We start from the raw sequence: 19098 nt of genomic DNA on the forward strand, positions 1-19098 counted from the left end.
GTGTGTGTGTGTGTGTGTGTGTGTGTGTGCGCGCGCGCGCGCGCGCGCGTGCACGTGTTGCATTTGCGTGAATGATCTCGTGCAGGAAAAGAACAGGACATGAGCGCACATTGAGAGAGAGGCTCTTTTTTTTTTTTTTTTTTTTTTTTTTTAACCCGGCGTGATCATTTCACGCTTCCCCCCGAAGCCTTTTTTCCACCTAAAGCGTTTAGTTGCAGCTGACTGAGCACTTGCACGGAGTGCAATAGGGAGCGGAAGGGTCGAATTATTTCAACCTACAACTCGCCCCAAAACTACTGTAGGACGTGGAGAGAGAGAAAAGAGAGGGAGTGAAGAAGACTGTGCCAATAAGAGAGAGAGAGAGAGAGAGAGGGGGTGGGGGGGGAGAAGGAGGGAGAGAGAAAGGAGAACAGAGGGAGACACTGGAAAAAAGTTTTTGTTCTTTTCCTTTTTTTTTTCTCCCTCCATCGCCTCCCCCTGTTCTAACCGGGTAACATGGACCAGAGGCCCCGGAGTCCTGCACTGCGGCTGGGGAGAGCAGGTAGGATTAACCTTCATCTCCACGACTTGCTGAAGTAAAAATGTTGTTTGTTTGTCTCTTTGTGTGTTTGTTTCTGTTATGTGATACGAAACTTTTAAAAAGTAGAGGTTTAAGTTATACATATATGCAAATTAGTGATAGTGTTCTCCTTTTAAAGTTTTTTTTTGTCGAGTTCGGCGGAGTTCTCTTAAATTGGACTAATTCGTGAAACTAGTAAAAACAACTGTTTCAGCTTCTTCAAGACTACTTTGGAACATCTTGCAATAGTCTATCGCAACTTTGGAACTTTGGTGTGTAACTGAAACAATTAAATTCAACATTGGAATTACACCCCTATGATTGGGTGGGTATTTTGTGTTTCTTTAATTCATTTTTGATTTTGTTTCACAAGTTTTCAAAATGTTATTTCAATTATTGCATGCATTGTGGAGAAGCAACGGCTGTTGAACTCGTTGGTTTCCAGTGTGGTTGCACTTACTTTTACCTTACTTGTTAGATACTTAAAAAAAACAACGTGAATCTATAGACAGGTGTGTGGATATGAATCAGGTGCAGCCTACACTTTAAACCATCATAATATATCCGTTTGTGGACCAGAAATGTCTCATGGATTCAGTGTTTGTCATAACTGTCTGAAGACGTCTGAGCTCGACTCCTCTCTTTGTGTCTCCATTACTTTATTCAACAGGTTAATCTCGTATAGGCCTATTCATAAACCAGCGGGGTCTGGTACAGCAATGGATCAGGCCATCGACCTTGTTATGGCACCCAATGGATATCACATCATTTCATATTGCTGCCCGCTGCGTCTGCATTGATAAAACGTCGTTTGTCATTAAGCAACTGCGGGCAGGTGATCAGGCTCTCTGAACAGGCAATGACTGTGCTTCACGCAGTCTTTTCCCCGAGAAAAGCTAAATTATGCTTCACTGGCGCATTCATTTGCTTGTTGCTGAGTACATTTTAACACGTTTCCAGTACATGTTTAAGGTAGAAGTTACATACCTTTCACATACATTTTCAAGTAAGTAAGTCATTGTGCAGAAGTGATTGTGCAAGTTGTGTCAATAACAATATTTATAATGGAAAAAAAAATTAGCTTGCGTTTGACATTTAATTTGTCAGCAAATACTGGCTATGGTCTGTAAAACAAATAATGCTGTCTTTGCAGTATTTTGTGTGGCGGGCCAAACCGTCTGACAAACTGTGAAAGCGGTGGGGTTTGTGGCAATTGGATAATAACCTTTTAACCACTGAGGAAATCAGAGTTTAAAGGGGGCCCTCCCCTGATGATGTGTGAGGTCTTTAGGGCCCAAAGGCCTATACCTACAGCCTCTCCATTTCCTCTTGCTTTAAAATACGTGCCTTGGGTACAAAGGAGAATCCGGGAGAATGAGTGTGGATCTAATCAGAGCGCCTCTCTTCCCGCCCTGCAGGTTGGCGGTGCGTAAAAGTACGTAGATCTGTTCTTTCCAATAAGCAGGGTCCTTCACTCAGTCGCTGTGGGACAAAGATTCATTTGGAATCATTACTGAGTAAAACAATTAGACTTGCGGGTCATTTTTCCAGCCTGGTAGAAATGGTCTGTGGTTTTATATTGTTTCTGTTTTCCAAATGGCTTCTTTCCTCAGTTCGTGCCTGGAGCAGGATGATGGCAGGCCTGTGGGCGAAATTAGACCCTCCCGCACGAATCACCAGTTAACATGGGGCCTTGGTGCTCGCTATCCTGCAACCTAAAGACCAAACTGGAGCGGGATCTATTTTCCTTCAACACCTAAAACTGAAATTGAAGATCAAACAATGTAAAGTTCAAGTCAATTCCTATTTTTTTGGTACTGTGTCAGTGCACGAGAAGGCCGAGCAAAGTAAAGATCGAGTGACGCTGGAGAAGAGAGGAGAGAGAGAGAGAGAGAGAGAGAGAGAGAGAGAGAGAGAGAGAGAGAGAGAGAGAGAGAGAGAGAGAGAGAGAGAGAGAGACATGACCTCAGAAGGCATAGCCCGTTTTGTCCTGAAGCGCCTCATGTTGTGGCGGGACGCGGCCTGGTGTTCTGACCAGCATTGTCTCACACTCCTGACAGCTGACTGACAGATTTGGGATTTATTTGCTATATCGAAGAGACAAATGATTAAAAATAAGCCCATCTGATCGGGCTTGAGAGTCGGATTTACCTGCTCCACACACACACACACACACATACACAGTGGAGTTCCACCTCAGGAAGTCCAGGACGGTTCACTCTCCAGTCCATATATTTTATTTATTAGTTATGACTTTTATATTTTATAAGCAAATGAAAACTTAAGAAGAGATACGGCAGCTTTCTCATTATGTTTACAGTCAGCAGGCGTGTAATAAACGAGCTGGTGGAGTTAACATGCGCTATTAATTTTTCATTGCTTTTTCGTTTCGAGGCTCGGGCGTAAAAAAGCAAAGCAGCCGAAGCCTTCATGGTGGATGGAGGGGAAGGGAAGGGAGGAGGAAAGAGAGAAGAAACACTAGAACAACAACATGGGCTTCAATTTGCCTCCAAATGATTATCACAACTCAACCACAGTCTTACTAATGTTTAAAAAAGTACACAGACACCCTCTACTCCTCTTCCTCCACCCTCCCATCCTCCCATTTTCAGCACTGGAGAGGTAATGAAATATGGTAATGGGGTTGGATCCCCGGATTAAAGTCGCCCTACCCTGATGGAAGTTTTCTCCAAATTTCCAACCCTAAAGCAACAACAATTTGTATACATGATTGATTGTGTTTGGATTTTTAATTGCTTATGTATTTAATTTGCAAATCGCAGAGACAACAGCAACGACTGCAATTTACTTCTATTGGCGACAGAAGCACTGGTGTCTGTATCTCAATAATAAATAAGACAAAAATAAAAGTATAAACAAAAAAAAGTAAAGTATATATATATATATATAAAATGAACTATATACTATGATATATATATATATATATATATATATATATATATATATATATATATATATATATATATATATATATCATTGTATATAGTTCATTTTTGTCACGCGTGGCCTGCGGCTGAAGTGTCAGATCCAATCCAAATATCCAACTCTCCTATCCACACGACTCCAGTGTATTTCATTTTTTCGTTTTTTTTAATCTACTATTTTTTCGTTTTTTTTAATCTACTCCCCAAAATAAAGCCTGTTTGTTGTCTGTCAGGTTTTTTTTATTTTTTTATTATTATTTATTTTTATGAGGCCTTATAATTTATGGATACTCAGTACAGAGATGTGAAATATGAATGAGGATTAGTGTGAATCTTGGAAAAGGGGTTTACTGTCAGTAGATTAAAGAACAGAGACGTGGAATCAATGAAGATTCATGAAAACATATTTAGTTTTGAATATGAGAGATAGAGAGCCGGTTGTTTCACAGAACCAATGTCAGACGCTCGGTGTTGATTTGGATGCAGTTGTTTCTCGTGTTACACTTCCTGAGCAGCTGAAGTCCTCCGTAAAATGCTTCAAATACTCCCAACTTCAAGTATGCACAGAGTAAGGGGCCTGTATATTGTATGCGTATATATATATATATATATATATATGGCCACAGTTGAACGCCCCCTCGTGGTTCCTTCAGCATCATTCATATGAGAAGATTTCGAGCAGAGCATTGAAGAAATAGTCATTTAATGTGTGTTAGGTTCACTGCTCGATCTGAAACTAGGTGTTTGTCCTGAATAAACTTTGACTTTTAATACCAACACTCCATGTGCTACTGTTTCGCTGTATTTTAATTTTGAGCAGGATCTTAGGGACACCTCAAAATGTACTTCATGACTAGAACACATCGAAGAAGTAAGTAAAGGAAAGAAACCAGTCTTGTAAAATATGGAATTTACAAGTCTAAACATATTATAATATAATACACTGACCTTTTCAGTAACAGATGCATTGCCTAGAGGTACATCAAGCATGAACATTTTCTCTTTTTTTCCCCTCCATTTTCACTTTTCGCAAAGTGGGCAGAGTAGAGTTAAGGAGTATGTGGTTTGTTGGTATGCCATTGTAAATTATTATAGACTGCACTTACATAGACTGCATTTAATGCAGTAATTGATGTTTAATTGTGCTGTAATATAGGTAGGGATGGTGTGATATAGCTCTAAATGAGCTCAATCTATCGGTTGCGCGTGAAGTATAAGCACCGAGGAGCTGAAATGATTAAATGTCTAGAAACAGGAAGAAGGGAAATAACACTTTTTAATTTGGCTCATGCTTTAGGCTATTTGTGTGGTTAATATTACAGGGGCGAGGCTTTGATATGCCCGCTCAAATCAGGTGGGACGAACATGTATTGAATCCCCTCTCTCTCTCTCTCACTTTGGAGAGTTAACGCGGAGCTCGCCAATTGCATTTCATTAAAAACAACATCCGTTTGGATCCACAATCAATTAGGTAATGAGCATGTTTTCATGTGTTTCCTCCCAATCCTCCCCAAGCTAAAGATTTATAACATTGTGCTGAAGAAGAGGGGAAAGAATGAGATTATGCAGGACCAATTGTTTCCAACAGCTTTCACTTCTGTGCACCTCAAGATTAAAGAAACATACATATTCAATACTTTGAATTCAGTTTGATTTACTGAAAGCATGCAGATATCGTTATTTTATTTTTGTCATTTTCATTGTCTTGTTTTATCACAGCAATAGCTCAATTTAATAGAAAAAAGGGTGAACATTAGTTTGACTTCTTGAGCTTTGCCTCATTTATAAAGCCTTGCTGCAACTAAGCCTCGTTTTTAGTAATACTCAATTAATTAGCCATTTAATATTGACATGAATAAATTGAGCGCAAATGGGTATAAAGGCATTAGGTTTTTTACTTCGTTAATTGAAATTAAACATATGATCGTCTCCTCCCCGAGCCAAAGCGTGGCTCCGCCGCGCGTCCTCATTGGCGGACGGGGGATGAGTACGCAGCGTCATTGGCCCACGGGATTCGCTTCAGCCAATCGCCCACCTCCTCCTGCCCGGCTCTACCTGGGGCTGGCGGTGACGCGGGGTCCGCGCGCGCTCCGCGATTGGCCAGCTATCCGGTGAGTGACGGGCAGCTGGCCGGCGCGTGTAGGTTAGGGTTGCAGGGGGTTGTGAGCGCGGGCGCTGTCCGCTAGAGAGCAGGTCCTGAAACGCGCTGTGCGCCACCGTGGAAGCAGGGCGCAGGCAACTGTTCACCGCACTGCTCATGTGCACATATATAGACCACAGTCTTTAGGGGTGGGGTTTTTTCCCCCTGACGTGACCGCGGAGAAAAGTACCCTTTCTGAATTTTTTTTGGACAGGGCTGGGTTTTTTTTTCTTTCTTTTTCTTTTTCTTTTTTTCTGCTCAGACGCGAAGAAATTCGTCGCCAAAGTCACAAATAAACCGGGGAGTCCTGAAGCTGCGTTTGTGCAGTGAGCCCTGGTTCAACACGGAGGGGTGAAGACAGACTGACCAAGAGCCGCGTTGCTTTCAAACAAACAAGAAAACTCCTCTCCTCAAGTCCTTCTCATCTAAGCTATAAGCAGAGAGCGCGGTTTTTTTTAAATATATATATTTCGTCAATCTTCGGTAGTTTCTTTCTTTCTTTTTTGGCACGGCTGGATATGGGACTTCAAGATGTGAGCACTTGTGCGCTCTCGCTGGCGTCTTTGATTGGGAGATAAAGTGTTTATGTGAAAGCAGCAGCCGAAGGAGGATTGAACAGAAGACATGTTCAGAAATCAACTCCGAATATAAACTCGCCTGACACTGGATCTGTAACATTTTTTTTTCTTTTTTTCTTTTTCACCCCGGGGTATTTTAATTGTATTTTTTTTTTCCCTCAACGAAAAAAAAAAAAAAAAGAGAGGCGAAAGTTCAGTCTCCATCGGTATAGACGCAGTTCAGAGGTCACGGCCAGCAGACCGAGAAGGACAGATAGAAGGGAAAATACTTTCTTTGCGTATTTGCTCGAATTTTTTTTCTTTTTTGTGTGTGTGTGTGTGTAAACTTTTACATTTCGACGTGGTCAGAGTGGTGCAACCTGGCGCAGACACACAGCTGAAGGAATGAGCTCCATCTCTGTTGTTTCCCTCCACTGGTTTTGGAGACACCAGGACAGACCGGCTGTTGTGCCCCGTCCCCATGAGGAGGGGGGGCGTCTTTGATCCTTTATTTGATGCCTTTTTCTTTCTTCCTTCACATCTACAAATCAGAAATTTCACAATTTTTTTTGCTACTTTAACTCAACCTGCAACTTTATCGGTAATCTTTTTTTTTTTTTTTCACCGAGAAAAAAAAAATAAGTTTTTTTTCCCCCCCGCATTGAAGGGAACTGTTAAACTCTCTGTTTCCACTCACTGGAGGTCACGGTGCGTCAGTGCAGTGGCCCCACTGAAGTAGGGCGTCCAGTGGCATTTTTTTTTTTTTTTTTTTTTTTAAGATCTCTAACGGCGTATACCGGGGCCCTCCAGCCCCCAAATTCACAGATGGAGATCCACTGTAAGCACGACCCGTTTGCAGCAATGCACAGTAAGTCAATACGCTTATAATATCTGCATGATCGCCTCTGCCATGAACTGAACCAACCCCGAGACCACAAGACGAACGTGCAACAATAACAGCAGAGTACATGCCTTCCTTGCTGAACAACTGCTGAAACGCAGCCTCTCACTCATGGAGTATATTGTATTTATGTGTTTATTTATTTAAAGAATGACATAAATACACCAAAATTAGTTTACTTTAATTAATGATAAATTAATAATTTGGACAGCGACACTCCTGAACTCATGAAGCCAGTTCGCACCTTAAAATTCAAAGTGCTGGAATTAATTATTGTGTTGGTGTTAATGGAATCTTCAACCAATAAAATAGTTTGAGCACGCGTTACGCAAATTAATTTGGGCACATTTTTTTTAAACGAGGTTCGATTAGACGAATATTCGTTTATAGTGCTTCAAATATATTGACTACAGGAAGCTTCAGGCACCAAGTGCATAATTTTGAGAATTTTCTTCAGAATAACCCTTTCCTTTTTTTCCCTTCGCTTTTACATTTTATTTTATCAGCTCATGTTTACGCGTCTTCGTCCACTGTAATTTTCTCATTTTCACAGTGAGGTTGGATTTACAGCTGGAGGGATTTTATAAATGTGATTAAATGATGCAGGTTATGCGAGGCCTTAACTGTTGTATTTCAAACACGTTGTTTTTTTTTAGTTTCGTTTTTTTATTTGCTCTGCCTGATTTGAAGGGGTGTGCAGTTGCAGGGGTCAGAGGGAGAGAGAGAGAGAGAGAGAGGGGGGGGGGGGGGTAACAAAGCATGACTAAAAGCTGAACTTGAATGGTGTTTCTGCACAGAACCAGGTAAGACAGTGGAGGCTACTCTACGCGAGTGCACGCGCGGGAGATCTCAGGGCGGATTCAATTTCTGTCCCAATAGTATAATGCGGGTTCAGTGTCTTGCTCAAGGGCACGCCAAGCAGTCAGTTCACCCAGAAGCAAGATTGAATTGTGGCCACAACATGGTCGATCAGTCGTGTTACCGGGGACAGCTTTGTTTTTATTTCCGCCCACCACATATACAGTCTATAAAATGGTGTTACCCGAAACTACAGATTTTACATGTCTTTAAAGAACATTGTCTTGGGACATAGACATATATGTGATATATATGTATGAACATTAGGTGCTATCATCAAAATTGGTTGCAAGGCCTGAATAACGAAAGTAATGAGGCAAAAACTTTGTGATACAAAAAGCCTCAAACAGACGTTAAATGTCTATAAGAATTTAATCGACATATTGACAAACTGCATGATGGATGAGCATACCCCCCCCCCCCCCCCCCTTCTCCTTTTAAAGTTGAATGAAGCTTCTTAAATGTGCTTTAGCGTGTAATAGATTAAGCATTATATATCTTACTGCAGTTTAGTTCCGGAGAGAAGCCGTGCGATGTGACTGACAGAGGTTCCCACGGTGTGTTATCCTGCAGGATTAAAAAAAAAAAGAGGGTGTACACACACACACACACACACACACACACACACACACACACACACACACACACACACACACACACACACACACACACACACACACACACACACACACACACACACACACTTCCAAAAGCTAGAACGAATCAACGTGTTTCCTCTTCCCCGCCGTTTCCCCAAAGCCAATGATCCGCGGCGCTCACGGTTGCAGCGGAGCTAAAGTTATATATGTCAAAGCCCGGAGACGCTTTAAAACGATTACACATAAAAAAAAAAAAAAATGTCAATGGTAGAGAGAAAAGAGAGGTCTGGATGAATCGACTGTGACGCGTGGAAATGTTGCTGGACCAGTTCTGGATGTGGGCTGTGCGCCTCAGTGTGTTTGGAGACGAGACAGCGCTGCGTAAAGTTCTCATCATACCTGCATACGTGTGCGTCAAAGTTTTAATAGCGTCGTTAAAGTTTGATACCTTGCTTGTTTGAATACTTACAGGGCTATATGTCTCTTAGATGCACTTTGTGTGTATGAATCATTTCCAACCATGTTTATTGACAAAAACAAACAAACAAACAAACGTTTAAAGCACTGTTTTTTTTTCTTCTATTTTTTTCATTGCGTACATAATTCGTTATATTCGTTGTGATGATTTAAGTGGTATTCCTTCAACAATAGGCTTTAGCGGGGATATTTTAAAAATCTATATGCCAGGTAATTGTGATGATAATGAGCTGAATTTCATAATCATGCATTGTAATGGTAATAGAGGTATGCTGAATATTAAGTAGACGAGGCCGTGCAGGCCTACCTTGGTCACTCTTGGAGAGAGAAAAAAAATTCACATCAAATACACAGCTACACCAAAGGGGAGCGATTAGATATAAATCAATCAAACGTATTTTTCGAAAGGAAACCAATAAGTGAAGGTTTAACGGACCTGATGCCAGTAACAAATACAGAAACAAGAATTGTAAATCAAAATATAGGTGATTTTTACGACCTCTTTGTCACCAGGATCTGCAAATCGGACTTCTGACAGCTGATAATTCTTTAACAATCCTCCCTGAGCTGAAACGTTAATTATCTTACTGGAGAAAATACGCAACACGTGTCACAAAACGCTTGCTTGGCACATCTCACAGATCTATTCACTGTTTGCTGAAGGAAATGTGCTTCATCTGTATTCTTGCAGGCAACTTTCCAAACAGGTTTTCAGCCAAAAGTAATTTCTAGTTCTTATTTTCGTTTCTTTTTTTTTTTCTTGACGGAGAGAAAAGTAAAGCGTACGTGTGTGAGAGAAAACTGGTGGCGATTTGTTGCGTGTTCCCCTTTTGCTTTATTTTTGAATCGTCAGGCCGTGACGAGACAGATGAGAGATGAGAGAGAGAGAGAGAGAGAGAGAGAGAGAGGGAGAGAGGGAGAGAGAGAGAGAGAGAGAGAGAGAGAGAGAGAGGGAGAGAGAGAGAGAGGGAGAGAACAGAAGGAGACATTGAGGAATGTAAAGTGAAGCGAGAGACAGAGAGCCCTAATGGACCTTATTTTCTGGATGGGGGAGCTCAAATATATTCTTCTTTATCTCTGTATTTTTTTTCCTCCCGGAAACAGTGAATCAATCAAACATTTAAGGTGGTGCTGGGCTCCTAACTCAGCTCCTCTAAAGAGGTAAATAAATAAGGTACAACAGGGATGCATAATGACCAGCGGTCCCCTTACTCTCTCTCTCTCTCTCTCTCTCTCTCTCTCTCTCTCTGTCCCACTCGGATTCAGCAGGAGGAAAATGAAGCTGCTGCCCCTGCTGATTCAGGGTTCAGAAGTCAAGAATCGTTTTGCCAAAATCTTTGTACCTGATTTCCAAATATAAGTCTGTTGAGTTGGCCAATGTTGATTGAATTTCAAGGAGCAAGTGGTTAATTTGTTTGGTAATTTGGGTAAAATGTTGGTCCCCAACCTTTATACTTACCGAGCTGCAAGAAAACATCAACTCTTTCACAGGGCTCTAAAATATGTCCTGATCGATTTCTGTTCTGGAGAAAGGCGGCAGAATTCCTACTAAAATATAAGCAAAGATTTGGGGGGGGGGGGGGGGGGGGGGGGGGGGGGGGGTTGTATAACTTATTCAAGGAATTATACTACAGCAGATAAACAATTGCCTTTATAGAATGTGTACGTTTTTGCGTTGGTCCCTATCAGTATTTATAGGCTTGGAAAAATAAATTTCACACATAATAACACATAATCCCCATCACCTACCCCAAGAATGGTAAGAGTCTGGACGCTTAATGCCAACAGTAAATACACAGATAAGTGAATAAATAGTTATCTGGAGGTTTTTGTAGGTCACAAGTCATTCCTCTCCATCTCTTTATAAAGCAAGGCGTATTTCATGCCCTGGCCCAGATAGGAAGGGTGAAAGGAACCATTTCATTTACTCTTATCAGAGAAAAAGGGAGAGGGAGGGAGCGTGAGTCTTCTCTGCAGATACCTGTGGTGAGGAGGATGTACCACAGTAGGCTTCTATAAACGACCCCTGCAAAAATGGTGCTTTTATTCATTGAGAGGTTTCAGGAAATAATAATAAAGAGAGGAGGGAGGAATAATGCACAACTATACAAAGTATTCACAGAAAGCAGGAGCGAGCATTGAAGACTTGAATCTATGCATGTAGGTCAGGGTCTGCTCTGCTTTGAGCAATACCTGAAAATGGCTTTGAGTGTGCGTGTGCGCACAAGCATCTGTGCATGTATGTGTGTTTTTTTTTTCTCTGCATACTTCAAATTGGACATTGCAGCAGTGTTTCCTTGTCAAACAAGTAGGATGGGTCAGTCACCTGACCTCAATGGATTGTCCTTTTATTGGAGAACTGGTAAAATGAGTGAACCTTTTTGTCTAAGGGGTGAGAACACTGACTATGACCCGGCTTGCTGCAGCTGGAGCTCAAAGTGCCACGTTTTCTTCCACCACTTTTCCTTCATACTGCTGTTCGCCTTTATAATGAGGGGACACAATGTATTAAAATATGTTTAGAAAAAACTGGAGTCAGCAGTTGGGATGTTGGACTGGTTTGCTGTATCTCCAGTGAAATAAGGACATTGTGTGTGCTTATTATAAAGTCCTTCTGAAAAGGCTTATAAATTGTGACTTAAACTTACTTGGCTTGTCACTATGCACTGTTTATGTCAATACTTTGCACTGCCAATATCAACAATTTGAACATCTTACTTTACAAAACAGCAATGCAGACAGGAGCACATATGCATGGAGATTACAATGAGTCCGGATGTCTATTAGTCCACGAAACATTTACAGCAATCACAAAAATACCAAATATTTGCAATAGCTGCCAAATCAGTCTGTGTCCTCAAATAATGAAAAAAAAAAGTAGATTAATTGAAAGATTGTTTGAAATAGAACCTGCAGATGTTTAAAATTCAACCCTGGGTCAAGATTTTTTTTCCTCACATTTGACTCCCCATCTGTGTGTAATGGATACACTCATTCTAATACAAACAATTAGGAATGCACTTTTAACACTCGCGTGCCTCTATGCAATGTCAGACAGAAATCTGAGGAATCAAAACATATCTTCTTTAATTTAGTGGATCACACCTTCAAACTGGTTTGATACAACACTGTAACGTGTTTTGACACAATGGATGGGACTATATTCCATTGTAAGATTTCCTACTCTTTAGTGTGAGTTGATTGAGCCCAGCCAACGGTGCACAAACAGATATAACTCAGCCTTTATATTGCTGTCTCTTCTAAAGAGTGATTGCTTCTTAAATTGTGCTGTCTGCAGCAGACGTCTGCATAATGAGTCTTCTTCTATCACAGAGGAAGAAAATGAAGTGGTCCAGAAATGAGTGACCGTCTGCATTTGGAAATATCTTTGTTTGAATCCGCAGGATAGCACTTTCCAGATTTCACATTTCTGTATATTCCCATCTTGCATTGGCCTTTTTTTTTATGTGTTTGTGTGCTTCTTTATTTTATGCTGATGGAGAGGGGGACAGGGGAACAGGTTCAGGGGACAGCTTGGTGTTTCAGGGGGTATCCCTGCTGGGTTATGTGTTTAAAATCTATTACCCCTACAGCTAGATTAGTGAGTGTGTGTGTGTGTGTGTGTGTGTGTGTGTGTGTCTGTTTCCCCTAAAGACGTAATCACTATGGTAATACAAAAAACCAGTGGATTAAATGGTGGAGACATGCCAGTTGATTTATACTTTGCCTGTGGTTTAGTACGTACAGTACATGTAAGATACATTGGTAAATATATGATTTGGAAGAGGGAGGGAGAGAGATTGTTGTCCATGTAGTTTAAACTCATTTTCTCACAGTATTGAGAACACGGTACTTTATTGTGGCGGGTTTGACGGTTAGCCCTGTCTCCTTAAATCAAGACGTTCCAGGTTTCTGACCTGTCCAACTCCACCTGAACCTTTCAGAGTTTACAATAGTGTATACTGAGTGTGTGAGTGTTTTCTCTGTGATATGCTTCTGTTCAGGATATATTCCGATTCATTGAATACAGACTATGTATGAATCAATCTGTTAGCTGCGCTTTCCTTCAATTCACAGCATTTTTCCTCTGTATTGTTGCTGCTTTTTTCTTCTTCACTATGAACCTGTTGAAATTGGCAGCTTCCCAGAAGAATTAATGTCAAAAAATGTATAACAATCCTCCCCACTCTGAGATTCACATGCAATTTATTCATGTAAAGATTTAGCTTGTCCTGTCCTCTGCTTTAGCGTACGCCAGCACTGCTGTCTTTCATTTCCCTCATATTCTTTCTTCCTTTCATCCCTCAGGGGGAATATTAGTGGTATCTTTCACCGAGGGGGCCAAGCGAGGCCTTGGTCAATAATTAATTGAAATCCCTTCATTTTCTCGAAATCTTTGCTCAGCCTGCCCCTGGTGAAAATGGGCAAAGTTTGCACTTTGAAGTAGTCCGAGTGGTAATATTATGCTGAGCAGGATAAATCAGTGGCAGGAGAGAAATCAGATGCTTTTGAGATAGTAAATTAACTTCAGTCAGAGGCCAACAGCTGTGGGATTCTATCCCAGAAAGTGTGGATGATGTCAAAAGCCAACTTTAGATGCCTGAGGAATTCTAATCGTTGGTCTACGATTCCTGGTCGCTGAAAGTGTCAATGTACGGGATTATCAACTGTTGACCCCGAGAAAGTGACAATAATTGGGCTGACAAAAAAACAAACCCAAATCAAATCAGAGAGCAGAAGACATGCCATGTTTGTGACTGGACTGCAGCAGATCCTGGAGAAATCATGACCAGCAATACTGTCACTTGTCTGCTCAGTGGCTGATTCGAAAGTGTGCATTGGTGAGCGCAGATATTGTGCTGATCTCTTGCTGGAAAGAACCCCGGGTCCATCTTTCCTGAATGCATTACAAGGGAGTGACAGAACAATCAATCAATCTGATTATAATAGTGTTGGAAAGTCCAATTTCTTCTATTTAAGATTGCGATCACATGGAAGTCCAGGCCATGAACTGCAATGACAGAGCGAATTCAGTAGCGTTTATCTCTCATTCACTTCTGAAGTTCTTCTCATCGCTGCCTCATAAGCTGCACACGTTAAACATGATTTCAATGCCAGTTAACACATTTGTGATCTGAGCTGTGACTTTTTCTCTCACGTTTCTTCATTTTTTTTTTTTTTGTCTTGCTCATTCTCAGCCCTGTTCTGATCCAAGGTATCTTCTGTGACCTCTCTCCTAGGACACGGTGGAGTGAACCAGCTCGGGGGTGTGTTTGTAAACGGCAGGCCCCTCCCTGACGTGGTCCGGCAGCGAATAGTAGAACTCGCTCATCAAGGGGTTCGGCCCTGCGACATCTCACGCCAGCTACGAGTCAGCCATGGATGCGTTAGCAAGATACTGGGCAGGTAAAGGGCACACAAACACCTGCACTCGTGTGGTGACAGTCCTTAAAATCCTCACGTAGAGAGAGAAAAAAAAAAAAAAAGTTGTGTTGGTGTGGTAGACTGCGAGGTGGCGTGCGTCAGACAGATGGCCAAGGTGGACGAAATGTCAGCCTCCTCGTTTGACACCGTTTTCAACCTTGTCCTAATTGCAGAAAGTGAATCTATGAAGTAGATCGTCCTGCGGGACAATACAGAGCTGGACGAGAACCGCATCAGACGCTGTCATCGTTGCCCATGTGATATGTTTTTAGCCACTTGTGATAAGTTCTTGGCCAAACAGCATTTTTTTTTCTTCAGTTTCTTCTCTGTGCACAAGCTGCATTTTCTGTCGGCATTCATTCTCAGTTGCTTCTTTCCCCTCCTCTCCAACTCATATTTCTCTCACTCTTCAATCACCCCCGTTTTTTGCTATTTCACCTTCCTCTCCCCTCCCGTTATCCTGTATTTCTCATTCAACCCCTCTCAATATTTCTGTGTTTCTCCTTGCCCCCTCCTTTCGCTCTCACTCTCTCTCTGCCTGGCTCTCCCTTTGCCTTTTCAAAGCTAAATTCAAGAGTAAATCCCTGCTCGTTCCATCCCCCGGAGAAGAAAGGGGGACAAAAGGGAAAAGATTCATCACTTTTTGGAATTAGCATCAAAATGAAAGTGGCACCATATTTCTGCACCTAAAAAAAAAAAAAACAGAGGGAGATGGAGAATAGGAAAAAAGACATGAACAAGAGACACAATCAAAAAAGAAAAGGCATGTTAAAGAAGAAGGGTGCAGGAAAAAGGAAACGAATGAGAGACAGAGACCATTTGTGGGGACGGAGGGGAAGGATTAGCCACAGCGACCCTCAGCTATATCAAAAAATGTGTTGCTCATTGTTCTCCCATGCCTCTCTCTCTCTCTCTCTCTCTCTCTCTCTCTCTCTCTCTCTCTCTCTCTCTCTCCCCTTTCCTGGCCGTTCAACTCACTGAAGCGTTACCGTGAGGGGGAGGAGAGGGGATCGAGGGATGGAAGGAGGGAGGGAGGGTTGTTTTATCCTCTCCTCTCTGTCTCTCTGGTGCCAGCAGAACAAAAACACCAACTCTACCACAATGTGTGTGCGTGCGAGTGCACGTGTGTGTGTGTGTGTATTAGCTCATTGTTGCACGGATATCAATAACCACACTCGTTTATTCACCAATGATTCAGCTGTGAATAATTTAAATAGTTCTCCATTTGAAAATAGATTGTTTTTCCTTTAGTGCTGTTTATACTCCAGCTGTGAAGTGAAAATGTGCAACACACACACACGCACACGCACACACACACACACACACACACACACACGTGCAGGTGCAAAGTCCACGTACAGCCACAAAAAGAAAGACAAGGAAGCGCACGTTTACAGGAACTCACATCTTCACAGAAAGGATTACTCTGCCGTACAGTGGAGAGAGAAAGAGAGAAAGCAGCAGGTTTAAGACTGACTGACAGCTTGCATCCACACACAGCATCCCCCTCTTTGCTGTGTGGTGCATTTGCTGTCCTCCCACCACCCCCTGCCCCCATGGCCCTTCTGCATGCAAATACATTCATGAAATAGCCATGGTGGACACGAAACGCTTGACTCTGTGTGTGTGTGTGTGTGTGTATGTGTGTGTGTGTGTGTGTGTGTGTGTGTGTGTGTGTGTGTGTGTGTGTGTGTGTGTGTGTGTGTGTGTGTGTGTGTGTGTGTGTGTGTCATCCTGCCTCTCTGTGTCACAATGTGAAATTGTTCAAGAAAACTGCAGCAGCAGGGACGAGTCAGACCTCAGTGATATTTTGTGGCAGGTGTTTGAGTGGGCTACGTTAACTTGCACAATCTCCAATCTACATTGTTATGTAACCAGTGGTGATTTTATATCATCTCTTATCAAACAGGTACGGTATGATTGGTGTTGGTTAAATACACTCCAAAACATTACGGTACATTAAATAGGCTGAAATTGAGGGGCCAAAATGCCAATGAAATCCTCTACTGCCACAAAATTACAACTCATACTACTACTGTAAAAGAAAAAAAAAAAAACGTTTGGCAGCTCCTGCACAAGCCTGAGACACAGACTGTAAAAGGCTGATCCAACAATCCACGTCCTTCTTGGTGTGTGGTGAATAAATCATAAAATATGTGGTTCTAGTTATCTGCATTAGATGACTGAAACTTCAAAACATGACATTTCGTTCATCCAATATACTTAAACAACAATTAAAAATGGTTTTGTTTTTCTGTTAAATTGTCCTGAAAATATTTCCATGAAGTGGACCTGAAATTTTGCACAATTGCAAAATTTCATGGTAAAACCAACTGTAACGTTGAGAAATTACTGACAGAAAGAGTCTTTTAAGCTTCACTTTCCACTGATCCCTCTGTCAGCACGGACAGGAAGGATTCAGTAGCACTTAATTACCACGGATACGTGAGTAATACTTCAGGACTGCCGGTTTGAGACACGGGACAGTGGGGTTGGGTGCAGATGGAGGAGCTGGTGGGATGTGAGGTGATTTTTGAAGAGTTTGATTTTAAGCCAGAAAGAAGTCCTCATCACAGAGGGAAGGTCATTCCTCTGCTGGAGAGCTCAGAGGGGGGGGAGAAAAAAAGAATCGAGGCTGAGTGGAACAATGTTCAAATCACCACCAGGAGAGTTGAACTAAAGGGCCAGTAAAACAGAAGTGTGTGTCTTTTATGGTGTATATGCCGAATCTCTGGAGTCCCGAGTTCAGTAATGGAGCAGAGCTCATTAGAATTATTTCAGAGCAGTGATAGTGCCACAAAATTTAGCCTGCAGTTCATTTTGGCATTTCGTGACAATCAACTATTAATAGAAATATGTTTCAGATTCATATTTCAGTAAATACCACATATATTTTTATGTTGTTAAATAATGTCAAGTAAAAAACAAAAATCAAAACATTATTGAACAACAGGCATGGCCAAAGTGACATTTTATATGGTCTGCCATAAATGAATTCTGGTATTTCTGTTTTTAAGTCATGTGGCATCATGATTGTGTGGCATGCAAATGAAGTAATTGACGTGTTGGCCAATCGCAGCTCTGGCTGTGTGTCTCACGTTGTGTAGGGTTGCATATATGAAACAAGAAGAGTTTAGTCAAATGCAGCCTGACTGTAACTCTATTGAACAAACATCAGATATTAGGAGGAATATTTTTTATTATTCCAAGATCATTTCATTATATGAAATAATGAAATCTGAATTTCACTGAAAAAAGTTTGGATCCCCTTAATCACAAAATAATTTACAGCTTCAGGTGCCAAAGCAAGAGGTCAGACATTAATTGTCCCATCATTACATATATTAATTATTTAGAGCTGTTCTATTTATATCTATCTATCAATATCCCCAAACGTTACTGTTAAACATGAACACATACTCTTACCCTGGAAGAATTTGAATTCTGCAAAACCATTAATGCTCAATATAAAGTACATAACAAAGGCTGATGTCAGAGGAGATCAAACAACCAATATATATATATATATATATATATATATATTCTGAGTGTGGGATATATTTCTATTTTAAGAAATTCTCTATTAAGCGAGCACGGTTCAGTTCAAGCTGTTTAAATTAGCTTGTGGAAATAGGTGCAAAATAAAAACAAAATTACAAACAAGCAAAAGCACACATCACTTTGTCTATGAAATTCTTATTGACCTCAAAACCAGGCGTCTCTTGTGTTTCCCCCTCATGACCAAGGCAAGCATCTTCACTTCTCTAATTGGCAGGTACTATGAAACGGGCAGCATCCGCCCCGGGGTAATCGGGGGATCCAAACCAAAGGTTGCTACACCCAAAGTGGTCGACAAGATCGCCGATTATAAACGCCAAAACCCCACCATGTTTGCCTGGGAGATCCGGGACAGGCTCCTGGCCGAGAGAGTCTGCGACAACGACAGCGTCCCCAGCGTCAGCTCCATCAACAGGTACCTGCTGCGTTTGTTTGCGTATCAACTTATAGCAACAGGTATACGGAGTGAGGAAGAGCGTCGAGCAATATAAAGCTGTCTGTTTTATGTGTGCGAGCGGAAGAGAGAGAGAGAGAGAGCGGGAGAGCGAGAGATTCTGGGAGTGAAAAAAAGAATAGCAAAGAGGCCCCAGACTCCATATGTATGAAGTGGCTGCAGCTCAGTGGTTCAACACGATGGTACAATGACAACCCTTTCCCCTGAGCATAGAGGCAGAGAGAGAGGGAGGGATGGTGAAATAAGAGAGGGAAGGAGTGAGCAGAAGAGGCAGACAAAAGAGAAGGAAGGTGTGCGAGGGTAAGTGAAAAAACAGACACAAAAGGAAAGGGAAGATAGGGAAAGGGAGGAAAGGAAATGAGAAGAGAGGAGAGGAAAAAGGAGGAGGAAAGGAGGAGAGAGGAAAGGAAGAAGGAAGAAAAGGCTTGCATGAGCAGCCAAGCAGGAAGTGTGAGGCCCCTCTGCCATGTCAGCCAGCCTGAGCCACTTCACACCACACACACACACACGCACGCACGCACGCACACACACACACACACACACACACACACACACACACACACACACACACACACACACACACACACACACACACACACACACACACACACACACACACACACACA

General features: G+C 41.8%; 1 protein-coding gene across 1 annotated transcript in view; it reads left to right on the plus strand.

Moving 5' to 3' along the window:
• Positions 1 to 495: 495 nt before the first annotated feature.
• The window catches only part of pax5 (paired box 5), a gene marked incomplete at both ends in the record, with an annotated part of 51356 nt that continues 32753 nt past the window's right edge, over positions 496 to 19098 (plus strand). The window contains 3 exons of the mRNA XM_080521142.1: positions 496 to 541; positions 14277 to 14442; positions 18236 to 18433. Of these exons, the coding sequence (XP_080377268.1) occupies positions 496 to 541; positions 14277 to 14442; positions 18236 to 18433 (410 nt within the window). The remainder of the gene's footprint in view (positions 542 to 14276; positions 14443 to 18235; positions 18434 to 19098) is intronic.

This window comes from Blennius ocellaris (genome assembly GCF_963422515.1).
Source record: "Blennius ocellaris genome assembly, chromosome: 3".
NCBI classification, from domain to species: Eukaryota; Metazoa; Chordata; class Actinopteri; order Blenniiformes; family Blenniidae; genus Blennius; species Blennius ocellaris.